The following is a 26,832-nucleotide window of genomic DNA, read 5'->3' on the forward strand; positions in this document are numbered from 1 at the left end:
ACCCATGTATGTATTTATGTGCACACCCATGTATGTATTTATGTGCATGCCCATGTACGTATTTGTATGCACATTATGTATGTATTTATATGCACACCCATGTATGTATTTATAAGCATGCCCACTATCTTTTGACCCCTGCCTGCCCACTCAACCACACAGCCACTTACCCAGTTACCCAGCCATTCATCTAACCAGCCACCCGTATGTTCAGCCCATGTTTACTCAGAACCTCTGACGTGAGAGCAGATCATACACGGTGACGACCATCGCGAAGCTTACAGTCCAGGGAGGGGGTTGGGCAAGAAGCAAGCAGACAGACGGACAGTGAAGCAGCCTCAGGTGATGCACATTGGAAGGAGAGACTAAAGCAGAAGCGTGGACACAGACTGATGGCAGTTGTGCTAGCGTGTGCTGCTCAGAGGGACCCTGGGAGGATGGGACAGTGGGCTCAGCTGTGACCAGGAAGGAGCTTAGAGGTGAGGAGTCGGTAGAGAGGCCCTGAGGCAGAAATGAGTGTGGTCTGTCACAGAGGAGCCCAGCAGGGAGGAGGGCAGCAAACTGGAGGTCATTTAAAACAACCTAACTGTGTGTGGCACATCGAGTGCTCACACATAAAAGCTTAAGTAAAAATGACAAGAGGATGTGAAGTCATTTCTAAAGCACCGGCACAGTGAGAGAGTGGGAAGGGGATGGTAATAGGGCTCAGCAGGTGAGAGGCTTGCTGCCAAGCCTGAAAGACCTGAGTTCAATCCCCGGGACCCACAAGGCAGAATGAGAGGACTGAGTCCTGCAGGTTGTCTGCGTACGCCACACAAAGAAATAGATGTTTTCAAATGATTCCGAATTACACGACAAACAGGAACGTAGTCAGACGGGAATTGTAACAGGGCGAGGAGCTGACATTTTCCAAATTCTCCACAGTAGCTGTGGGCTGATGCTGTGACCGAAATACAAATAACTGACTAATTAAAGCAAATCACCACAAGCTCCTTTCAAGGGTTCTGTCTCCTTGTAAATGTGTTTCTTTCTCTGAAACAGTATCGACAGCTACCCCGCAGGCTACCAGGGCCCAGTGGGCCATGTAGACAACAGAACAATTGGTCTCGGGGTAAAATGGGAACCTTGGGGGAGATTCTCCCTGAGAGTTTAACCAGCGATATCCAGGGAGCATGGCAAATAGCAGCTGTTTGCTGGGTGAGCCGGTACACGGGGATGCTCACACGGATGCCACTTCCCAATGGAGATGAAGCTGAGACTTAGGGGAACTGGTCAGAGATGATGACACCGCTGATGGTGATGGTGGGGATGATGGTGATGGTGGGGATGATGGTGATGGTGTCAACAATGAGGGGCGTGACAACACTGGCTAAAACTTTACTGCCCTTACCTGGCTGAAAAATGCTCGATTTTTAAGTTCACCTTGCTTGGAACCTGGGGAGTCTATTTGCGATCCCATATGTTACACATGGAGCGAGTGTGACACGTGTTAGCCACCCCACTGCCCGTTGGCCGTCGCTATTAAATCTTCACAAGCGTCTCAACACTGTTACCGTTTTGTGCTTCTGTTGAGGATTTGAGACAAGTCTCCCTATCCAGCCCAGTGGCCTGAGCTCACTGCACAGTTTGACCTTGGTCCGCCCGACACACACCTTCATTTATGGAGTGCTGGTGCTGTGGACATGGGTGGTTGCTGTCATTTAGAGATCATGAAACGGACTCAGAATCGCCAGACAACACAGAGCCGCCAAGTGGAAGAACCCGCTGCCCCTGAAGCCCACCCATCCTTCAGATGTCACCTAGCAGGTCCTTAGGACCCGGGTGCACGGTCCCTGACGTGAACCGAGTCATCTATTTCTCTCAGGCAAACGCGTGTAAAGGGAAACGCTAGTTCTCCGTCTCAGATGAGAATTGTTGTCTCCTGTCACGAGAGAGAAGTAGAAACACACACAACACAGGCGCCAGCAGGCCATTAGATTCTAATTAGATCCGTTACCTCCACGGCTGGAGCCGACTCTCTCTTTGTTAAAAAAGGGAGCTGAGAAGGCACTGGAGGGGAGTTGGATGGCCCATTACCTCCGGGGCGGGGGCGGAAGGGAGCTGGGGACAAGCTAACAGGAGCTGACTTCTCTACTTGGTGTCTCTTACAATCTTCCATGCCCCAGCCCCACCCCACACCACTGTGCACATTTGCCCTGGAGTCTCTGCCCCTTTATCCCACCCCAGCCCACCCCCAACTCCTGCAGGAACCTGCAAGGAGCTGGGGGAGCTAAGAAGGAAGTTATTGGTGAGGTTCCTGGGAGGAGCAATGGGAGGCCTGCTGGGCTCTGTGGTTCCTCTCAGACGACAGGGGGCATTTCCAGGGTCTCCCAAGGGACCTCTAGCTAGCAAAACCAAACTGGGGGCTTGGCCAGCAGCACAGGTGCTGAACCCAAACTCGGTTCAGACAGGGACAGCAGCTCTGGCCCATCTCAAGAAGGCCAAGGACTCAAGAGCACCACCCAAAGGGAAGAGAGAAGGCACCAGCTAAGATCACAGCTTCATATTCCAATTTCTACCACTGCCATGCCCAGATGATCACTACTCAAGCACAATTATGATCTGTGACATGTCGTGAGAACTCCCAAGATCCCTTTAGGCACGAGACTGGGTGGAGAAGGCAGGAATGCCCAGCACACTGCTGCTACCGTGTCTCCACCTGTAAACTCCAGGGGGCACTCTTTGCCAAGCTCTGGCAGTGCAGGACGCCCAGCTGCGGGTCTGTCAAGCTGTTTCAGAAAATGGTTGTCGGGTTGTATGCCAGGAAAATGCGAGCATTGGGGATCAATATCCCCTCTAGGGGTCCCTCAGTTGACTAAAGCTACTTCTCTACTGAAATGGGGAAGAGTTATCCCAGTGTCTGCTACTAACCCGCTCCAGGGACATTGTCATGTTCTTCAGAAGGACCCCACTGAGGTTGGGATGTGCCCCGGCACCTGGCAGAACAGGGACGTATTTCCATGAGGTCACCAGTTAACAGTAATGACAGCCATTGAGATTTGCGTGGGGCTTACGTGCCAGGAACACTGCTGAGCCTCATCTGTGGATGCTCACAAACCCTCCAGGAAAATGTGACCACTACATGGTCAAGTTTCCTGCCCAGAGTGCTACAGGAAGCGGGAGTCTGGCCAGGTCCCGTGTGGCAGCTACTCCGCTATTCTGTCTTCCATGGATGCTGTGGGCTCATTATTGTCACCATGTTCCTACCTTAGACCCTTGATAAGTCATCCAGGGAGGAACGAGTCCAGGAGTGGATGAGCTGAATGGCTGACAGCCAGCTCTGGCTACTCTGCCCCTTTCCCCCACTTCAAGACTTGGGAAAGAGAATGTATGACTGCCGGTCTACCCTGAGGAGCCAGCCATCTGGACCCTCAGCCAACCATCAGGACAGCAGCTAGAGATAAAACAAAATGGAGCTGGGTAGAGTCAGGAAGGAACTGTCAAAGAGAGAGGTCAGAACTAGTTCTGACAGGGACAGGGTGTGTCTCTCCCTGACTCCTAGCTTGCTGCAGGAGGTTGCCCACATTTGCTGGATGCTCTTCTCAGCACCTGCTAAGGCTCCAGAAGCTGTGCCTAGAACACCCCCCACCCCCAAATGCAAAGGTCATTCTCTACCACACGTTGGATTGACCGCCATTTCTTGGGTTTCTGGTGAAAAATAAAACTCCTCTGTAGCCAGGGGATAGGCAGCCTCCTGATCTCAGCAAGCCCCTCCTGGCACTTTGTAGACTCGTATAACACATGCACCCGTGTCCTGGAGCATCTGCTTCAGCATCTTCCCCTCAGCACGTGGAGGAAAGGTTCAGGAGAGGCCACCCACCCGTGATCACAGATACCAGTGTCTAGCTGGGTTTCCCTTTAAATGATGGCGGCCTAGGTAAGAGTCCATAGAGGAAGCCAAACTCTCAGCAAGCCTTCTCTCTTGCTGCCATCTTGTTTTTCCTCCAGAGGCTACCTGCATGCCTGAGTAAGGCCAGGCTCAAACTATCACTCACCTAGGAAGGGCAGGGCTGACTCAGTGACTCTCGGTGGCAACAGAGGTGTGTAACAGGGCAGGATAGCCTCAGAGTTGGGTGTCTGTCTCCCCAAAGTTCATTTAACACATTATAGGGAAAAGAGCCTTCTGGGCATGCAGACATAGCCCGATCCACAAAGGGTCCCCAGCACCTTCGAGAAAAAGCCAGGTTTATCAGCACAGGTATGTAATCCCAGCCGTGAAGAGGCAGGGACAGAAGCCTGTAGCTTGCTTAGCCAAATCAGAATGCCCCAAGTTCAATGAGAGGCCTGGTTTCAAAACAACAAGGTGGAAAGAGGTTGAGGAGAGCAGGTGAAGTCACTTCCCAAGTCACAGACGGCTGTACACACACCGAGGAAACCAATTCCTGGATCATACCCACATCGAACCCTGGATATGTGTTATTGCTGAGGGACTTCTCAGGGCCTTTAAAGCTGCTTTTGTGAGTCTCCAGCAAAGGGGTTTCTTTTTAGCCCAATTTAACCTCAGGATGCCTTCACAGAGCCTGCAGGTCCCATCAGACACTGCTTTGGGAAATTCTGGTTCAGCTGAAAGAGCCCCAGCGGTTACTCTGTCTCCAGAGCCACCGGCAGGCAAAGTCTCTCGAATAGAAGAATGGTGGAGGACTGAGAGGGAAGGGCAGGAATGAGAGCACATCCTGAGATGGCAGAGTCATCAATTCTACCACAGAGGCAAGGTTTGTAAGGGAGAGGGGGAGGGAAGAGGAGGAAGGGAGGAGGGAGGAAGGAGAGGGAGAAGGGAGGAAGGAGAGGGAGAAGGGAGAGGGAGGAGGGAGAAGGAGGAGGGCAGAGAAGGAAGGGAAGAGAGAGGGAGGGAGAAGACAGAGGAGGGAGGGAGGAAGGAGAGGAGAAAGAGGGACAGAGGGAAGGAGGGAGAGGGGAAAGGGAGCAGGGAAGGAGGTGGGAGATGAAGGAGGGGAACAGAAAAGGAAGAGAGAAGGGAGGGAGGAGGGAGAGGGAAGAGGGAGAGGGAGGAGGGAGAGCGAGAAGGACAGAGAAGGGAAGGAGAAGGGAGGGAGGAGGGAGAGGGAGAAGGAAGCATGAAGGAAGGAGGGAGAGGGAGACGGAGGACAGAGGAGGGGGAAAGGAGGGAGAGAGCACGCACACAAGTCAACAATGGCACAGCTATTGTCCCTGCACACGGTGGGTTCAATTGCTATCAATTACCGTGACCTCCTGCATTTATTAATAACCGAGTTATTCCTCCTTCCAACAATAGCTGAGCTGTTCCTGAATTACTCAACATTATGGGACTTATTTATAATGCCAGAGCATCTGGCTCCCACTGCCTCACACAGAGATTTACAATTCCGAAGCCAGAGAAGACAGAGGCCACCTGCAGAGCCGAGATAAGCCGGGGCTGTGGCTACCGCCTCAAGAAGGAGTTGACTCTGGAGACAAAGCAGGTTCAAATCCCACCTCCTCCACCTGGTGCCACGTGAATGATGCCCTGAGAAGGGAGGTTGACTGTCTGACCCTCAATCGCCATCTTCCTCAGAATGAGGACTGCAGAGATCAGAGGGGAACACTGTGGAGATGTAGCAAGGCTGTGGGCATTGACTCCACAAGCCTGTGACCGGCCCTGAACCTGAGCCATCCACCCTCAGGAAAGACGGATGGGAAGCAAAACATCAACCACATAAGCATCCAGGAACTAGGTCTCTGTCCAGAAGGGCTGTCACAGGCACCATGGGACATTCCACCCCTCACTCCTAAAGAGCTTCCTGCTTCTTAGGGATCCTGAGGCTGCCCCTTCACAGGCAACACACGGCTGGCCCTGCCCACCCATGTAGCTCCCTCTGCCTGCCTTGGAGGAAGCTGGCACCGGCATCGTCTCTGCTGCTTACACATCTGCACAGAGAACCATCTAAGAACTGCTCTTGTGTTACACACGGCCCAGTAGGAACCGGCATCACGCCTAAGCCCATTCGAGGGGCGGCACTTGTACCTCCTGGTGTTGTGGGAGGTGACAGTCTCAAGGGGAATCCAGGTGGGGTGACTTCAGACTGACCCCAGCAGGCTTGCTTTGGTGTAGGATTCCTCAGAGTCTCGAGTGTACCCTGTGCACTGAGAATTCACAAGAGGTAGGAATGGTCCTTGGGGAGGTCTCCCAAAACTAACACAACCAAGACTTCAGGGGGCAGTGGCTCACAGGGACTCTTCATGGCTCCCACGGGGAGATTGTGGTGAGAGCCAGAGGTCAGAGGTCAGACGTCCCAAGACAGTTTCAGCCTAGCTGTGGTGTCTCAAACAAGAGATGCCCCCCTTGCTAAGCCTTCGCCTTTTCATCTGTAAAATGGGTTGGCTGCTTTCCCATTGGGCCATTTAAGAGTGAAGCTTAAGGATTGAGAGGAACACAAGCTGCAGAGCCGAATGCTCAGGGAGTTGTTGGTCAGAGAGTGTCACACAAAGTGGCAGCAGGACCAACAGCAGAGCGAAGAGTGACATGCCTGAGGCCTCTCTGCTAGCAAAGCAGACGCCTGGAAGGGGGTCCAAAGTAGCACCTTTCAACAGCCACATGCCTCTTTGCAACACCAGGCTGCCCGGGTCACTCAACACATCCTTTAGAAACTACTTAATCACCCCATGGTCGTTATGACCGTTATCATAACCATCACCGCCATCATCATCACTATGACCGTGATTACCGCCATCAGTGCCGCCTCGCAACCATCAACAGCACCGTCAGTACCATCAGCAACACTTTGCGCGGGAGTAAAATTGCTTAAACAGCACTTCCCACCGGGCGACCGCTAAGAGACATCAGCTTCTGCGATTACTCCGAGAAACAGAGTCTAAGAAGCACAGGGCCTTCCTTGACACACCGAACCCCAGAGCCCCCACGCTGCCGCTTCCCCACTCACCCCCAAGGCCTGGAGCTGCAGGGAGCTCTGCCTTCCAACCCCAGCCACTTCGGGGAGTTCATTTTTCAGAAACTTCTAATTGTTTCCATCCCAGAACAGCCATCCCGGCTTAATGAATGAATTCAATATGCTCAGAAAATGCAGAATAAATCCTCGCCTGTGGCCCAGAATAGGCCTGCTGCACAGCTGCTGGGCCAGAAGCCAAGACGCCAGCTGGGACAGGGCGGACAGGCGCAGATTTGGCCTTGAGAAGCACGTGGGAAGAGGGGACCAGGAGGAGCTGGGCCTTGGGAGCCCTGGGCCCGAGGACAGAGCAATGGAATCGCGCCCTTCCCCAGTCACGTGACAGCCCGCAGCTATCCATCTACCCTGCCAGGGCGGGGCTTTGGGTGGGAACTCAGACGCACATTGAGAAACAGGATGAACCAGCTATGCGGACCCTGCGTATGACAACTCCACATCCTGGAGCAGAGCGTCCTCCCTGACTGCATCTGTTCTGTAGGTTTAATGCCTGTAGGACAGCCTGGGCCAACCCGAAGCTGGGCCAGCTTGCAACTCTCTTCCCCAGAATCATCACTGAAGTCAGCCAACCACCAGCAACAATGAGATGGTGTCCCGGGCAGCCGGCGGCCTGATAGCCCTGTAGACACAGAGGCGTGGAAGGAAGGGAGGCGGGGGAGTGGGGAAGACGGTGCCCTGTGTAAGACCACTTGCTGCTCTTGCAGAGGACCCAGGTTCGGTTCTCAGCACCCATGCGGAGGCTCGCAGGTATCAATAACTCCAGTTCCAGAGCATCCGACGCCCTCTTCCGGCCCCCAAGGGCACCAGGCATGCACGTGATGCAGACGTACACGCAGGCCAAACAGTCATACATATACAATAGCTGAAGCAACCAACCGAGCCAAACGAAACAGCAATGGCCAAAGCAAGCAAGCGGCAAGAGAAAGGATAGAGAGAAAGGAGGCTCAAAGGGGAGTAGAGGGGAAAAGGGGCTCGAAGTTTCACTTTGAAGATGTGACAAGTGCCCTGACCAAACTCACTTAGGGGAGGAAAAGACACTGTTGGAGGCATCATCTCCCTTGAGGGCAGCAGGGCACGGGAGGTGGAGGAGATTTGCTCGTTGGTGTGGAAGCCCTTTGTAGTGTTTCCAGTTCTTGTAGACACTAATTGTGAGTGGACGCACAGCTATGAAGCAGCAGAGAGGCAGACACCTTAGCCAGAGCAAGGAAGGCTCTGCCTTTTGTCCACGCTCCCTGCTGTGCTCAGGGCCACTCCCCCGCTGGAGCAAGGCCACGCCTCCATTCACCAACCCCACCCCCATTTGCACTGACTTTGCCAGTGTCCAGCAGAAGATGGGGTGCTGGGCCCTTGTCGTTAGAAACCTCTGTGCAGCGACCCTCTCAGGGTCTCAAATTACAGCCCCATTCATCCAGGGCCTGGCATCTTTATGACGGTGACAGGGAGGTGGTAGTGGTGGCCTTGCACTTCTCTTCTTTCCCACCACAACTCCACTTGGGCTTATATACGGTCTAACTATGTTATATATTAGGCAGTGGGTCAATGCCAAACAGGCCGGTGAATTTAATGAAAGGCAAATAAATTAAACACACTACCGGCCTTCACAAAGAGGCCAAGCCACATAAATCGGTGGACATGATTGTCCCTGAGCTTGGCCGCCAGGCTGGATTCTAGATGCCATGTCCCTCTTTGTACATCGACGAGGGTCAGCGGGCACAGTGACACATGGCTCCACTTTCTGTGGAGATCAACGAGGCCACGGGGTTTGGGGAGCGGACTGGTGACAGACTCAAGTTCCCTCACCAGGAAGGACTTCCTACTGACGACAGTCATATCTGGATTAAGGGTTGTAAATGGCAGGGTTAAACAGAGTCTGTCTCGCAAGTGTGCTGGCGTGGGCATTACTGTCACATTGTACAGAGGACAACACTGAGTCCCCAAGGACAGGGGATCACCTCAGCCTGGTCAGATTGGTCCCAGGAACACCACAGTCTCAACTTGCAGTTGTCCCCCATTCTGCTCAGGTCAACTCCAGAACAGAGTGTTGTTGGGGACATCAGAGGGTTGATGGGACCAAGAAAAAATTCATACAAAAGACGGTGGTTCTCCGAGCACCCAGAGCATACCTTGGTGTGAGCACAGCCAGACAGACTCAAAGAAACTGTAGAGACAGTTCCCAAGGTCAACACTTCTGAATGCTGTGGGGTTTTGGCATCACAGAACAACCTCTCTGGATCTCTATGTTTGCATGTCAGTCATTTTACCAACCGAGCCACAGGGCAGACCCAGCTCATTTTGTAGGAAGAAAACCGTGGCTCTCAGAGCTTCCCCGCAGTGACCTCTGAACTCACATGCATGGGCACAATTTGCTGGAATCCAGTGGGCGCCTCTCAGTTAAGAGCATTCGTGCAAACTATCACGCTCAGACACTTCACAAACCCTGCATCCAGTCATGAGACCCACCACATCTCCCCACTCAGACCATTCAAGTTTCAACTAGCAGGATCCAAGCTTCAGAAGCAGGCTGAGGAGACATAGTCAGGACCCTTGATTAATGAAAATAGGCCTAATATATTTCAAAGCGATCTGTTATGACACAAAGCAGAGACGTTTACACACGACTGTGGATTTTTTAATAGCCGATTCTAGAACAACCCATTATGAAATCTTCCAAAGCAGAAAAATACAGTAAATCACGGGGCAGGGCTTCCGAGCAGACCGACAGCAGCTCTCCATAAAATAATGTGGAGGGTGGGGTAGGAGGGGGAGGCAGAAGGAATTACTGCCATAATCATGAGTTAATAAAATATTTATAGACATGGATTCCTCTCTTATCATCCTGGGCATGTCCATGTGAGGGAAGCCCCTGCGTGCACATCGGAGGGGGATTCCCACCTGTCCCAGGAGGAGAGAGAGGGAGTTGAGCTGAGTCGATCCTTACCATGGCTTTACAAGTCAACCCCTGTGGTCTCCTTTGCAGTTGGAGGCAAAGAATACTCAGTTGGCATGGAAAGGCGGGGCAGGGTGTCTGCTGGACTGGTCCACAGCTGCCACTACCTCCTCTATCTTCTCTTCTACCTTCTCCTCCTCCTCCTCCTCCTCCTTCTCCTCCTCCTCCCCTCCTCCTCTTCTTCCTCCTCCTCTTCTTCCACCTCCTCCTCCTCTTCCTCCTCCTCTTTCTCCTCCTCCTCTTCCACCTCCTCCTCCTCTTCCTCCTCCTCTTTCTCCTCTTCCTCCTCTTTCTCCTCTTCCTCCTCCTCCTCCTCTTCCTCCTCTTTCTCCTCCTCCTCCTCTTCCTCCTCTTTCTCCTCTTCCTCCTCCTCCTCCTCTTCTTCCTCCTCTTCCTCCTCTTTCTCCTCTTCTCCCTCCTGCGGCTCTTCCTCCTCCTCCTCATCATCATCAACAACAACAACAATATTATCATCAACAGTGTCTATCTCCTCATCACCCTAATCTTCCTCCTCGCCCACCTCTTCCTCACCCACCACCTTCTCCACTTCCTACTGAATCCGTCCAAGACAGCAGGGAGCCTCCTTCAGACAGCCCTCCCCATTGGGAGCATCCTGGAGCTGTCAGTCAAGAAGTTCTGGCCTATCAAAGCCAAGAGTTGGTCATGAACTCCAGGACATTGCCTCTTCCACCATGTCTGCTCTAAAGGGAAAACCATCCATGCTTTCCCCAGGACCAGTATTCTTAGAAGCTACCAAAAGGGGTTTGAGAACCCAGAAGATAATGCACATGACGGCAGAGAAGGGGACAAGGTGACATCACCATGGAGATAAGCCAGAACCACAGAGTGAGTGGGAAGAGCCTCTCTAGAGCCTTCATGGGATGTGGATGCAGAAAGCCTGCTCCAGACGCCTGGCACCCAGCACTGAGAGGGGAGAGGCTGGGCTCCTGTTATTTATGTCAAGATGGCGGGCATTTGTTGAAGTGCCACAGCAGTAGGAGAGACAAGAAGCCATTGCAGCAGACCAAGCACAAACGTGTAAAGTGCTCACAATGAGGACAGTGAGACCATCTGCAGGAGGAAAGGACAGGGCAAAGATGCCGAAGCCACAGAGACACCGGTGATGAGACATGGTCATCAAACTGTCAGTCATGGACCATGAACACAAATGATGGAACCCAGCATGTGTGGCAGGGACAGCCATCCATCACATGGGCAACCTCTGCTCAGAGCCTAGGACTTCTCCGGCCAGCAGAAGCTACTGGTAACTCAAAGTCATTAAAATCACGTTCAACCCAGGGCTGGAGAGATGGCTCAGTGTGCAAATGCCTGCTGCACCAGGATGAGAACCTGAGTTCAATTCCTAGCACGCATGTACATGAGCCGGGCACAGAGGCCTGCTGCTAACCTAGAGCTGCAGAGGCAGAGACAGGAGGTCCTCTGGTGCTCCAGCTGTCCTACCCTGACCAGGCAGCTTCATGTCAGTGAGAGACCCTGTCTGAAAACCTGAGAAGGAGAGCATCTGAAGAATCAATCCTAAGATTTCCTGTGTCCTACATACACACATGCACATACACACACATATACACACACCACACATATGCACCTACATACATGCACACATACGCATACACACCCACATACATACATACTACACATGCATACATGCACAGCACATATACATATAAACATACATACACACACACACAAACAGATACATACATACCACATACTACACATACATGCACATATACACATACATACACATATGTACACACAATATACTACACTCACACACATGCATATAATACTTGCAAATCATATACACAGATACATATAGCCACATACATACATATAAATATACTACACATACAATACACACATACTACACACACACACACAGGTGCACATGTGTACATCACATATACCATACACACTACAACACATATACCACATACACATGCATACACCTGCACACATTATATGCACACACATGCACATATATACATACATACACACACATGTACACATACATACACACATACATGCACACACATATGCACATGCATGTGTGTGTGTGCACACACACACATACACACACACAATTACTAACAATTCTAAACTCAACCCCTCAGCCATGGGCTACATTTCAGGTGCTCGATGGCCCTATGTGCCTGATGACCACTGTGACAGCGGGGGTAACTGACAAGGTCCCATCAGTGTGACAGGTTCTCATGGACAGCATGTGTTCAAAGTCACTGGGGAGCCCCAAGACACACACCAGAGCAGACAGCCATCAGGAGGGATCATACCTTTGCATGCCCCTGCCGCACCCAGGTGGTAGATGGCCGCCAGCACCCGCCAGATGGCTTGCTGCTCACTCTCCGAGATGCCCAGCAGCTCCATGGCACCCCGGAGCCGGGAAAATGCCGTGGCCGCCTTCTGCTTGTCTTCAGGCTGGGGGAGGAGAGAGAAGAGAAAGGCCACGTCATAGTGGAGAGATTAGAATTCACAGCTCTGAGCCGAGGTCAGTCTGCTGGGCACACGGCCGGTTTATGACTGCAGTAAATTACCCATGGTTAAGCCGGACTGGGTTTGGCAGCCATGCTGAGACTTCCGGGAAGGTTGGAAATGCCATTTGTATCTGGTTTGGGGTACAGGGCAGGTTTTATTCATTCTGGGAGGATTTATCGGACTCCGATTTGCACCGAGCTCTGGTCCAGATGCCAAGATAAAGGAGCCGGAGCGAGATCCTGGAGCCTCTCGAGGCAGAAGAGATGGGAACGTAAAAGCAGTGGGGTGAGTAAATGGCCATGCAGTGGATCCCAGGACTAAGTGGGGACACAGGAGATCACAGAGGAAGAACAGAACTTGGGGCGAGAGCTTAAAAGTGGAAACTGATCAACGGGATAGAGGGCCCGACGGGAGCAAGATGACAGCCATGACTGACAACCAGAGGTCACACATGAGGGAGGTGAAGGAGCAAGGCAGGCCAGGCCCGAGACAGCCAACAGTCAGCCCAAGGAGCAACAGTTTCAGCCATGATGGTTAAGGATTGACATGTGACCCTACTTAGATGTCCAGACCCACAGCAGACATCACTAATCAATCAAGATCCCGTAAGCCAATGTATCCAGATTCACTTCAGAACGCCACCGTGGGCCACCACACCCCAAGATCTACCTCAGGAGTCAACATGGGGCTTGCTTGGTACCCTCTGTGGACAAAAGGAAGCTACTGGAGAAGTAGGAAAGAATAGCCCACTGGGAGGTTCATGAGTTACTGAGCTTCGAGTGTCATTTTTTTTCTCTTTTTTCATATTTATATTATAGTTCCAATTATATTTGTCTGAATATTAAAATTAATTTGGAAGTCCTGTGTATGAGCCATCTGGCAGAGGACGCACTGCCCAGAAGCCTGGAAGGCAAAGAAAGGGAGGTGGGAACAGAAACCCTTCTGTCAATAACCCATCAGAGCACGTAATGAGAGACCAATTTGTACCTGGTCCAAGTAGAGAATCTGGGTGACACAGGGCAGGGCAGCCTGTTAGAGCTGACAGGTCCTTGAATTCTGTAGAGTTTCAGGCCCAGAAAGGGCACGGCATAGGTCAAAAGTCACACAGCAAATTGACTCCAGGGAAGGCCCGAGGCTTTCCCCGATTCCCACCCACGCCCGCTTCTTTTCAACTACCGCCTCAGATAACTGAGAGACTGGAGAGGCTCCTCGGCCAATTGGAACAACCTCAAAGCAGGTGGTGACATTGAGAGATTTGCCTTGGAAGCGTTCCAATTAACAGCAGAAGCATGTCCCACCTCTCTGTCATATTTCCGGGCCACTACAGAACCACCAAGTCCCTAGCAACCAGGAGCCGAGCCTAGCAACCGCAGCTGCTCCACGGCAGCGGAGAGAAGGAAGGCGCCACCCAACAAAGGCTCGGTTATTTATGAGATTTCAAAGTAGCAGGAAAGGACGCGCAGAGGACAGATGGCGAGATTATCCCAGCTCCCAATGTCAGCGAGGGCCGGCTCGATTTTGAATAACCCATCACTGAGGGAAGACTCCCAGAAAGCCTCACTCCTGTCTCTCCTCCGCACCCCATGTCTCTTAGGTAACAGAGGACGTGAATTAAAAAGGAAATACATCCCTGTCGAATGTGATGAGGCTCAGAGTGACAGTTAGAGAGCCCTTTGTTCTCTCAGCAATTCTGAATAATGCCCTGCCCGATCTGCTCTCGGGTAAAAGCCGTGAAACCAGAAGTAAGTCAGATGAGTGCATATATCATCCCCAAGAAAACTGGGGAGCAGAAGGAGAAAGGCTACACAGGAGGCGGTGAATCCGGAGCTCAGGGCAGGAGTACTACACTGCAAGGAAAAAGAACAAGCTAACGCTATACTTCCTCCCATGCGAGGCTTCCAAAGCCAATGCTGAGTCAAAGATGGCTGACCCGAAAGCTTGCTCTTCATCTGCTGTCTGTCACTACTTTAAAGTGTTTGAGACTGGGTGAGATCCAGTCTGAGCAAGCAGCAAAGCACATGACTGTGGCCCACACACCACCCGCATACAACCCACACGTGTGTGTGCACCCACACACACACACACACACATGTGTGGATGTCTCCCCTTAGGATGGCTGTCTGAGGAGCTCAGAGCACAGTGTTGCACCTCACGGAGCCTGAGGCTGCACCCAGCGGAGCCAGCACACCGTGGGGAAGAGAAAGCTGGCCAGCTCAGGGCATCTTCTCCACATAAAACCACCAACACTGTCATGGGAGGAGCCTCAGAGCATCACTGAATCCTGAACAGTTCCCAAAGTCCCCACAACAGACACAATGATTTTAAGGGTTAAATCTCCAACACTCTGGGTCTGTCCACACCACAGCAAGCACATAGCTTTGTGTGAGGCTCAGGCAGGGCACAGTGGTTACAGGAAGGCTCGGCGGGTGGCTTAGAGTGTGTGTGTGTGTGTGTGTGTACCATCTGTGGCATGTGTGCCATGGTCACGTGCTCAACAGCTTGCTTAGGGTAGAAGTCACAGGGCCACACTACAAACCCCTCAGAACCCTCAGTCATTTTCCAGCACACTCACTCTGTCCGCCAGAACTGGTGATATTGTAGCAAACTTTAGAACCCTGATAAAACTCATAACTGAGAACGGCAGGAGTTCACTGGCAGCCAATCCGATTCCAGTCCTGGAGCACGTGATCACGACACCCCACTAAGAAGACCATGACAATTGGTCATGGTAGCACAGAGCCCAGAGTTTTCCATGCTAATGAGGTATCTAGGTAGGCCCCAAGGTCTAGCCAATGAGCTTCCCTTCCTGGACATCCCTTCGAGCAAAAGGTATTTAATCTCTGGTCCACTCTAAGTAAGCTGTGTGCATCCTTTCCCCGCCATGAATAAATAGTTTGCACAAGCAAGGACTGTCTCCTTCATCAAAGACCGCCGTGGAGAGGAAGCCTTTGTCACACTGAGCTGAGCCTAAGTCTTGCACAGAAGGCCCCTCCATAAACCTAGCTCTCACCCTGAACTAAGCCTGATGCCCCCCCACCCCGGGCTCATCACAGGCTCACCTCCCTCCAACTCTTGGCAGTTTCCAGCAGCGTCTGGGTGTCCAGGAGTTTAAGAACCAGCCTCCATTTCAGCCCTGGAGAAACGCCATGGTCTGGGACCCCTATCTTAGCCAGTATTGTGCCTCCCCTGAGCATTGTGTTGGTGTCCCACGAGCCCAGCACCCCAGCGGCAAGAAACAAACGCAGACCCACACCACTTCAGTGGGGAAACTGAGGCACCGAGAGGGAGAGACAACAAACGATGCTAAAGCAGAGGCACAGCACAAGATCTCACGACGGTGGCCAAGTTAAAACGCCAGTCTTGTTTCTCTCCCGCTTTTCCACGATCACAGCTGACCATAGTAGGGGTTGGGGGCGGGGCATTGGTTCGGGGAGGCGGGGCATGGATAGGGAACGGCCCTGGCAACAGAGGCTGCTATCTACCCACAACTGTCGCCACAGCTGAGACGGTGCTCACCCATGGGCCCTTCTCGCTGAGCCCCTGTCACCCCAGCTTCGGTTCTACTGTTACATATGTACATCCATGATTTCATGAGTCTATGCAAACATAGGAGCCACAGTGCAGGGACTGCACGCTTCTCGATGACGTTAGCACGCTTCTCGGCTTCATTCGCTTAACCTGCTTCTCCCAGAGCATCCGGTTTTTTTTTCCTCCTTCCTCTTGGCAGCTGCGTAAATCTCCATCACGAACCTTACGTTTTCTTTATTCATCTCTTTGTGGACACCAGGCAGTTCCAGAACTTACTGCTGTGGTTTGGTGAATGCTGCTGTGCGGGTGTCCCTGTGGTATGTTGACTAGGGACTCCCATGTCAATGCCCAACTAAGCCCCTGGGGTCACTGGACTTTAGTTTCCGAAGGAGCCTCCATGGTGACTGGACCCATTTACACTCCCTCCCATTATGGCACAGGAGGGGCCCCACACTCCAGCATTTGTAGTTTTTGTTGCTGTTGTTGTTGTTTTGTGACTGCCATTCCAACTGGGTCATTTGTGTCTCATCTTCTGAGCAGCGTCTTCTTGTTTTATTAGTTTGTTGTTAATGGGTGTTTTGGTTTCTCATTTTTGGAGTTCTTTGTGTATTCTAGATACAAATTCTAGGTAAACCACTGCCAGCTCTGAACACGCCATAAGCCAGATTTTTCTTTTGTGTCCTGTGATAGACAGAAGTTCTGAGGGGTTTTGTTGGTTTCTGTGTCTCTTCCATGGGGGTCCCCTTTGCCAGGGTTGGTGTGGTTCCCTGGGTGACTGGAGTCCTACTGAGTGTTTCCCTCCAGCAGCTCTGGAGTGTGAGCCTCACACCATCACAAGACAGTCTGGGGTGCAACTGGAGTTGGTGGTTTAGGGGTGAGGGGTGGTGCTTCATCCAGTACGTGGGCACCCAGGTTTCCCAGACAATGTCTCTTTCCCATTGTGTATTTTTGGCTGTGGGTACACGGGCTCAGATCTGAGTATGTGATTATGATTCTATCCGTTGATCAACATGTCTGTCTCATGGTGTCTTCATTACTCTGACTCTGCAGATTAACTAGAAATCTGGCATGTGGCGCCTCCCATGGTCTTGCTTTTGCTCAGGATCCCTTCACTACCCTGGGTTGCTTCTGCTTCTTCTTGAGTTTCAGGGTTGTCTCTCTGTCCCTGAGGAATGGCATTGGAACCCGGGTGGATTTGTCGAGTCTGTAGGTGGCCTCTGTACGGCATCAGCAGCCACTTACAATATTAATCTGTCAATCCCTGAGCGTGGGCGGTCTTTCTGTCTTCTAGTGACTCCTTCGATCTCTTCCCTCAGTGTCTTACCGTTTCGGTGCCGAGGGCTCTCATCTCCTGGGTTACATTTTATTTTGAGGTGTTTGCTGTGGTGAATGTGACCGAGTCCTTCATTTCTTTCTCAGACATTTGCCATTGGCTCACAAGAGGGCTCTGCTTTGTGTGTGTGTATGAGATTTGTGTCCCGCCTCTCTGCTGAGGGTGTCTGCCTGCTCTGAGATTCCTGGTGGGGTCTTATGGGTCACGGAATCACGTGCCTGCAAACAATGATACATTGGCTCCCTCCTTTCCTGCTGTGCTTTTCTGTCAGCTTCTGTCTCGCTGTCCTGCGAAGTCTCCACTGCTGTGCTGAGTGGGGTGTAGAGTGGATACCTTGTCTTGGTCTTCATTTCAGGGGGAAGGCTTTGGGTTTTGTTGCTCAGCAGGATGGTGACCTCTAACCCCACAATCTAACCTCATAGTGCCACCAAGACCCACTTCTAACCTGAGCTCCTCAGAACTTTTACCATGCAGGGATGTTGGATTTTGTCAAAAGCCCTTTCAGTATCCATGGATAGGATCTTGTGACCTGTGACCTTGATTCCATTTATAGAATTTATTTACTGATTCACATACACTGAGCCATGCCCGAATCCCTGCAGTGAAGACAGCTTCTCACGATGAGCGATCTTTTTCTTGTGCTCCCGGATTTAATTTGCAAGTGTCTTGTTGAGGATCTGTGCATCTATGCTCAGAGGTGCTCTTCTGTTGTAGTTCCTTTATCTGGTTTGTCGTCCCTCTACCTGGTGAACTCCTACTCATCCTTCAAAACCCAATGTCAGCCAGGCCCAGTGTCCCATGGCTATGAAGTCTTCCCTGACTCAGGCCAAACATCTCCTTAAATCACTCTCTGGTGCACACAGCCTCACTTCTTCCTAAGTATTCTTCTCTCAAATAGCTGCATTAATTTTCACGGCTGTCTTCCTTACTACAGTGAAACCTCAGACGAGTGCCAGAGTCCTGACCTTTAACCCCAGTGTCATCACAGCGGATGAGAGCAAGGGAACCCAAGAGAACAAGGGAACAAAACTGACTAAGGAGCGAACGGTCACTCCCTTTAAGGGATCCCTGGAGCAGCCAACCTTCAGGGCCCTTCCTTTTTCCACCCCCACCTCCCTTTTGCTTCTCCCCTCCCCCACCCATCCTCCACCCCACCCCCCCATCTCTGCTCAGGATCATAAACAGCAACCAGCAGAGGGCGCCCTACCTCTCTCCATCAGCCTCCAGAGCGCCCCCTGCTGCCAGACTCAGGCAGAACCATGCTAAGCTCTCAGGTCTCACTGGAGACAGTTGGAGACACGGTGCTTGGTGCTTCAAGGTACATGCCTTACCCTCTCCCACCACATCTTTCCTTGGTCAAGGACAAGTCTTGCCTCCTCAACCAGCCCAGACCCTACCAAGGGACCCTGCTACTCGGCTAGGCCGGCTGCCCCCACATGACCACCACTGCCAACTACAGACAAGGAGACACTGGGTCACGGGGCCTCCATCACCTTCCTTCCTGGCCCTGGGATGGCAGTGCACCCTGGAGGCAGGCCACTCACCTTGGACCACAGCCCCATGCCAAAGGCACTGCTCTCTGCCATCTGGTGCAGGTTCAGCTCCGTCCTGGAAGAGAGGATTGTGGAAATAAGGGGTCTGCCCCAGATCAAGCTTCAGAGCAGGAGGTTTCCCATTGCAGGGTCACACACACCACACTGCCCAGATGCCATGGGCTTCAGGCCTCCCTTCCTAATGACCCCATGCCCCAGCCTTACACAATGAGAGACAGACTGGAGTTCAGAGCAGATGAAACATAACCAAGTCCCAGTACAGTTGCCCAAGCAACTTAGATCAGAGGCTTGGTTACCAGGTACTCCAGCCTCTCAGCTCTGGATACAGCTTCCCACTGGGTTTTCTTCATCCTCCTGCCTCAGCTGGCCCAGCCTGTTCCATGTACTCACCTGAGATTTACATCCAGCCCAGCCAGCAGCTGAGAGAAAACTTCAAAGTTCCCTTCCCCCTGTGGCTGCCGGGCCACACGGCTGTTCTCCAGAAGCATCGTCTGTGAGGGCAGAGTTGGGCAGTGTCATCCCCTGTCCTTCTGCCCAGATGTGGTTCCCAAAGGCCCTACCAGGGTGTCTCACACCAACACTCCCCAAGGCCTCACTAAAGGGTGACCTTGCCAGAACCTAAGATTCAGAGCACCACAGGTAATCAACCGAGCCATGGAATCCTCCAGCTTCCAGGAAAGACCAGAGCACCTCCCTCACTGAAGCCTGCACCGGGAATATCAGCAGAGGAAAGGCCTTAGTCGGTGCTGAGGAGCCAGATCTCTCTGATCTGGGCTGTCACCAGATGCTGTGTGTTCTTTCTCTCTAAAGCCCTTATTTTCTTTTCTGTTCAGCTGGAATGTTGGAGAGAGGGGCAGGCCACACCTGTGGCACAAGGGGACAGGTTTCTGTGTATCTGTTAGATTTCAACAAGCATCTGGATTCTGCTCCTACTCCATTGAACCCCCACCCCAGAGTCACACCATGCTGCTTTTAATATTCCAGGGTGCCAACATTCTTGTCACCCCAGGGTCCTGACTGGAAATGTAGGTACAGGTTGAGGACACCACATCTTAAAGAGCCCATTCCCGTCCCCAAGCCTTACCTGGAGCTGAGCGGCTGTGACTCGGCCAGTGGCATTGAAGTCCAGGGACATCACCATGGCAAAGCGGGTGGCCCTACGGCTGTGGCCAGTGGATACACAGCCAAAGGCCCGGAGGACAGTGAAGGTGGCCTGGAGCTTCTCCACTGTCAGGAGACGGGGGGAGGTGTCACTTGTGCCTTAAGCAGGGTGACCTTTCTCGAGACCCATCCTGGTCTTCATTCCCTGAGGCGGGATCTCTGGTGAGTCCCCAGCTCGGCTTTGAACTACAGTTACTCCATGAGTTCTAGCAGCTTCCTCAACCTTGACTCTCAAAGTCATGGGTAGGGTAGAGACTATTTGAGTGACAGGGCACGAAGGGCACGAGGGCCACCAGAGGGCCTGAAAGTCCTGGGACCTCCCCAAAGGTATTCTCTGAGTGCCCATAAATAAGCCCTGTATACTATACCAGACATCTGGGTGGACTCTTTCCTGTCTCCCACACTCACATACACAGCAGAACCAGTCTATGAGAGAGTCGATAAGCCAGCCTCACCATTATCCCCAGCTCAGTAAGCTAAGTGCTAGAATGACTACAGGAGGCGGGGCAGCAGGCACAGCCTCTAACAGAAGCCCAAGGGGCTCTGCCTTTTGCAACAAAGAAGCAAATGGTTATCTTCCTCAGGCTTCAGGAGGCTCCTCTCTAGAGTGGTAACAGTGTTTCTGGCATAGCTCTGAAAGGCTGATCAACTTGACAATGCTCAGTGCCTGGAAAGTGCCTGTAGGCGACAATGGTGGTATAGCCAGAGCGTCTGGTGCAGTGCTGTGTGGGTCCCGGGAGGCAGTGTTCCCCAGGATGGACAGCCTCTATTATTGGAGGGAATGAAAAGGATGTATGCATACACTAGAAGTATACATATCTAGAGTATACATACACTCATGCACACACACGTGCACATGTATGCTTTCTAGATAAACATGTGTGTGCCTGTATGTATGTGTGTGTGTGTGTGCATGTGAGTGTGTGTGAGAGACAGAGGGGGAGGAGGAGAAGCAGGAGGAACAGAGAAATGTCTATGAAGGCTCCATGGAGACATTAATGTGTGACTGAGAACCCTAGTTAACCTCTCTGGTTTTCAACGCCTTTATCTATAAATCTCAAATCATAATAGATATCCGCCCCCCCTCCGGTCCTGTTCAAATCACAGAGCTCTCGTGGTTGGAAGTGGACCTGTCCCTGGGCCCCTGGAGATGGCCACACTGATGGCTGTGACCATTGTCATCATTAACCGTGCTGTTAACGGACGGTCTTTAAGGCCCGCTGCACCCTTCCTGCGTTCTTGCCCGGGCTCTCCCCAGCCAGCACAGCAGCACTCTCCAGAGCATTATAGTCTTCTGTAGTTCCGTCTCCCCTCTGGCTCTCCACTCTGCTTTGTGTTTGCTTCTTGGACTCTCTATACAGTAGAGTAGGCTGTGTACTGACTGCTCAAGGACACACACTCCCTAGAAACCTTCAACCTGTCTCACTGGATGGCTCCCAGCAGGTGGCAGCCAAGTTCCTGCTTCTAATTGTCCCAGTGTGTGACCACTGTAAAGGCTACCAATGTCATGAGATGTCAGGGACAGCCCTGCTTATAATAACACTGAAGGCCTAAAATCAGCCATACACCTAAAATCAGCAATAGGCCTGACATACATGCCTGCTAGCACCAAGTCTTGGGTCTCTGTGGAAAAACACTGAAACAGATAACTGGGAGTTATTGTAAACAGGCAGCTTTGGTGGAAGGCTGCCAAGCCTGGCTAGTCATAGACCTTGTAGATGGGTAACATTGGTGGATAGTACCAACTCAGATAAAGACAAGAATCATAGGCGGAGTCATAGTGGTCTGTCCCCTGAACCTTCACCCAGCTGACACTCTGTTCTGGAAGATATCTGTACTCCCCCTGAACAATCTGTATTCTCCCTGAACACCCACATTCCTGCGTCATCCCCTTCCCCACATCCTGCCTTTTTGTGTATATAACTTGTGTGTGAAAAAGTAAAAATTACAGTTTGATCAGCCTATAGACAAGCCGTGTTTCTTGTGTTCGCCTGTTTCCCCCATCTTCTCTTTCAGGTGATCTCCCCAGACCCCTGTTTAATGCCCTGCTGGACAGGACAATGAGAGAGGTACATTGTTATCCTGGCAGAGAGGTATACGATAGAGCAGCAGCTTCCTGGGTCGTTAGCCAACACTTATCTGTGCTCAGTGAATGGCAGCTGGACAGAAGTAGAGAAGAACCACCAGGATGCCCCACATCTCCCCTCCCTACTCCCATCCATTTGTCACTCATGGGCCACCGTACCTGACACCCTGCCGTCCACACTGCCTGCCATGCCCACCAGGTGTTCCAGAACCTGCTCACAGCACGTGGTCTTCCCGGCTCCACTGCGGCCCAGTGCCACAATGCTCTGGTCTCTCCGCTGGCTCAGCAGTGCCCAGTAGGTGCGCTGGGCCAGGGACGTTACATGGGCAGGCAGGCCATCCTGGCGGCCTCGTGGTACCTGCCACAAGATGACAGGTGTTAGCCTCCCGGCCAGCCTGCAAGTGCCATCTACAGCTGGCTCACTAGGTGTCCTGAGCAACCGATAAGCTCATTAAAGGCTCAAGGAGAAGGGGTTCATTGCATCAGTTAGTTAAATCATTGGGTACAATTCACCTGCAATGAGGTAGCTGGAAAAAATTGGCACAGTTGATCAGTAATATTGAGCACGGAAACCAGGAATGGCTATCAATTAGTGATGTCTGCCGTGGAAACAACCTGAGATATCTCTCTGGCCAAGAAACTGACTGAGCAGTCAATGCTGGGTTCTGATGAAGACATGGCGCAAGCAAGACCCTCAGGCAGCGCAAGCAGGTGCTGAATGATGATGTCACTGCAGTGCACTGGTTGGAACTTCCTCCACAGAAAGCTGAGCACACATCGCACAGCCCACAAACCGCTCCAGGGACACACTCAAGAGAAAGGAAGATATGGTCACAGAGATCCTGACATCACAGGTCACACTGAACATAACAGAAAGCATATCTAGGGGTGCTGGAGGAACTCGGTGGGTGAGATCAATCAGAGAGAGAGAGAGAGAGAGAGAGAGAGAGAGAGAGAGAGAGAGAGAGAGAGAGACCTGAGCCCTCTCTAAATGATGGCTATCCTGGGCAGGGCCATGGCAAGCACCACACAATCAAAAGAAAGGGTCCCAGAGAAAGCCGGATTGAACTGGGTACAAGTTAGGCTTCACCAATTCAAAGAGGTAGATAAGGGGGTATACGCCTGTGACTGCAGCTACTCAAGAGGCTGAGGCATGGGAATTGCAAATTGGGGGCCTGCCTGGGCTATAGAAGGGTTCATAGACAGCCTGAGGCAAACCAGTGAGACCATCTCAGATTTTTAAAAGAGAGGGGCCTGGGTGTGACTCGGTGGTACAATGCTTGGCTAGTATGTGAGAGACCCTGGGTTCCATCTCCAATACTCCAGACAGACAGACAGACAGACAGACAGACAGAGGGGTAGGGAGAAAAAAGAGGGAAGAAGAATGAGAAACTTGCTCTCTCTGGTGTATAAAGTTTTCCCAATGTCTCAGAGGAGCCTGGGTGCTGAAGGACCAGAGGAAGACAAGAGTGGCCTTGGAGCCCAGAAGGGGGTGAGTGGATCCTCCATGCTGCCCAGGGTCAAGGAGAGGGAGGTTGTTCAAGCGGCCTTGGTTGTGTCAGGTGACCTTGACAGAGCCTAGACAGAAACACCCTTGGAAACAGGGGAGGCCAAGGAGGCCCAGGCATGTGGGAATCCTAGAAAGAACAGAGGTGGAAGCCCAAGGCTCCCAGACCCCATAGTGACCTTGGGGTCCAGCCTAGCCTTGCCTTTCCTCCCTGAGACTTGGAGGAACCAGGAGACAAGCCCAGAAGGTCCTCCTCATAGCTGGGACCTGTAGTTTGGGGAACCAGAACCAGAGTGGCTCACCCCACCTTGAGCCTTTTATCCCAAACCAGTTGGAACCAGCACTAGGTAAGTTTGTAAAGCTGGAACCATGAGACAAGGCTTGCCCTACTGGATACAACTCAGAGCCTGGGGCATCCAAAGATGCTAGGATCTGAGCCTGGAGCTGCAGTTACCCTGAAGACTCGTGTTCATAAGCAAGCTCCAGTTCCAGTCCCCCACTGTGAAGAAAGCGGATGCTGCAGACCTGATACCCATGGGCACCCACAGGCCTACGCATAATGCTTTGGACCTCTTGCAGAGTGCAAAGCAGGACCGGGCCAAGATGGCGTCATATAAGACTTGAGAGGCATGGAGACTGGAGGAGAAAAGAGATGAAGCCCAGTGGCCATCACAGGGGGAGCCAGGACAGCACCACCTGGGGCTCATGCAGGTGCCTTTGACCAATCTTTAACACCCAGGCTTAAGCAAGACCCAGAGTGGACATTACCCCATGAGACTGCAAAGAGCAGTATGGCTTCACAGCACTGAAAGATGAGGGCCACAGTTAGGGAACATCTGTCCATCTGTCTACAGTTTCCTCCATGCCCCTGTCCGTCTGTCTGCAGCCCAGGGTCCTGTGAGTCTGTCCCTACACAAGTCACACCCAGGACCTCTGACACGTGCCCCTCCCCCACTGGCTTCTTCCAGTCCCATTCTTGCCTACAGTCATCCAGTTCACTCCGGCCATGGTGGGCTTTACCATCTGTGGCCTGTCTTCCCTCCCTAGAAGCCCACAGGACAGCAGGGTTGGCATTTCCTCAGAGTCCACTAGTCACCAGCAGATAGCTGCCAGGGACAGGCTAAGAGGACATTGGTGTAGTCCGTGACTCTCCACCAGGTGGCGCCATGAACCTTTGCTTTCATTACTAATCCCAATGAAAAACCGATAATAAATAAATATCAGGGTGAACAGAGCTTCTGTCTCCACATGAAGGTGGACATATGAGACTTCAGAGGGTCTAGTGCCTGTTAGGAGCTCAGAGGAGTCACAGCCTGGCCTTTGCCCTGTTTGTGTGTCCATGAAATGGTTTTCCAGATGGGTGTCACAGCTGTTTTAAAATATCACATCTCAGCTTTGGAACAGAGCTCACCATTCCCCTCTAGGGAGGAGGGGGCCACTGGCGCTTGCCAAATCCAAGATTGTTATCTTGAGCAGAGCTGAGGGTTTCCTGGGTGCTGACTGTTCTCCCCTATAATACAGGAGCCTTCCACCTCTCTCTGCCCCGGAGCCATGGTCCCACCTCACCTTCCCTGAAGAAGGCACTGTGGTCTTCTGGGGCTGCAGGACGATCAGATCAGGCCCTGAGCAGGTGTGTGGCAGCTGAGCCCGGTAGCGCTGTAGAAGCGTGTTCAGGACGCTGGATTCATTGACGCTGACCAGAGAAGCCAGGTCTTCAGCTTGGTCCAGCTCAGAGGGGTTGGCCTAAAGACATCACAAAGGATCTCTTCTGGATTTCATGGTCCCCTAACCCACCAGCACCACCACACATGCACAGACATGTACATGCACACATGCCTGCATACACACCCTCATAAATACATGTGTCCACACATTGCTTGGTCTTGTCGTGTAAAAGGCATGTGACAAAGATGGGGAAAGTGACAGTCCCTCTCCTTGACCTGTCTGTCTTCTTCACTTTGGTCTCCACATGCTGGATGCACTGTCCTGTGAGCCTGCTGTCTCCAAGACAGGCCAAGTAAAACCCCGAGTGTATCATGTACTGGCTTCCTATGGGTACATGCCTGTTCCTATCATCTGCTTTTAAAGTTCTGGAGAAGAACACTAGACAAGCCCTGTGACACCCAGGGGTGGAAGTCAGTTGCGGGAAACCCAGGGTAGCTTTCCACACGGCAGGCCCCGATAATACTAGAAAGTCCAAAGTTTCAAAGGCTTTATTGTTCATGGTGTGTCTAGATGCACACCCCCCCCCCCCCAGTTAAGCCAGGGCTTAAATAGGGAGGGCAAAAAGAGGAGGGACTAGGAAAAGAAATAATTTAGCTACGCCCTCTGGCCTTTAGGTAACTCATGAATATGTAAATCTCTTGAGGCTGAAGCCTGTAGTCATGCCCTCTACCTGTGTGTCAACGGTGCTGCAAACATCTCTGGGAGGGGCTGCTTAGCAAAATGTGCAGGTTAAATGGAAGTCTAGACCGAGTGTAGGAGCCTGGATTCTGGGGGTGTGGCCAAATACCTGCCATTTCTCCATGGGAGTCGGGGTTCAAAGCCCATGCCCAGCCAAGAACCAAGTTATCCTTCCACGGCCCAACAGTCAGTGGCCAATCACCTTCTTTACCAAAGCTCATAATCCCTTAGAGGTATGCACAAGCCCCTAAGAGAAAGGTGGATGCCCAAAGTGTGCGCCATTAGAACCCCTGCTTCCATGGCAACCAGCCCATTTAGTGGAGCTCCCTGGCATCCAGGATGAAAACAGAAGCATGTCCGTGGAACAATTTTCACAAAACGAAAAGTAATCTCCTGCTCGGATCAGTCAGAACCACGGCAACAGGGAGCCGGCAGGCTTGTCTTCACAAAGAGGCTAAAAGATGCAGTGAGTGATTCCATGATGGAGACCCACCAGCAGAGCCATGAGTACCACGGGGGTGGGGACAGAGGGGACAGAGCAGCAGCGGGGAGGAGGGGTCACTCACCCGGTGGACCTGCTCCTCATCCACTTCGGTGACAGTCCTGTCTGAATCGATACAGAGCCGCACCCTTCCAGCGGGCAGGTCAGCTGTACCCTCGTCTGGTTTAAGCACCGTTGCTGTGTGGGCAGCCAGAGACAGGAGGGGAAAGGAGGGAGTAAGAGGGCAGGGGAGGGGAGGGGAAGGGAGGGGAGGGGAAGGGAGGGAAAGGGAAGGGAGGGGAAGGGAAGGGAGGGGAGGGGAAGGGAGGGGAAGGGAGGGGAGGGGAAGGGAAGGGAGGG

General features: G+C 52.2%; 1 protein-coding gene across 1 annotated transcript in view; it reads right to left on the reverse strand.

Moving 5' to 3' along the window:
• Positions 1-26,832, reverse strand: part of Myo18b (myosin XVIIIB) — a 199,489-nt gene that overhangs the window by 160,566 nt on the left and 12,091 nt on the right. The window contains exons 5-11 of the mRNA XM_028765526.1: positions 26,558-26,670; positions 25,155-25,331; positions 22,241-22,439; positions 19,919-20,061; positions 19,225-19,325; positions 18,826-18,889; positions 12,219-12,363 (exon numbers count right to left, since the gene is read on the reverse strand). Coding sequence (XP_028621359.1) covers positions 12,219-12,363; positions 18,826-18,889; positions 19,225-19,325; positions 19,919-20,061; positions 22,241-22,439; positions 25,155-25,331; positions 26,558-26,670 — 942 coding nt within the window. The remainder of the gene's footprint in view (positions 1-12,218; positions 12,364-18,825; positions 18,890-19,224; positions 19,326-19,918; positions 20,062-22,240; positions 22,440-25,154; positions 25,332-26,557; positions 26,671-26,832) is intronic.

This window comes from Grammomys surdaster, unplaced genomic scaffold (genome assembly GCF_004785775.1).
Source record: "Grammomys surdaster isolate TR1022 unplaced genomic scaffold, NIH_TR_1.0 164, whole genome shotgun sequence".
NCBI lineage: Eukaryota > Metazoa > Chordata > Mammalia > Rodentia > Muridae > Grammomys > Grammomys surdaster.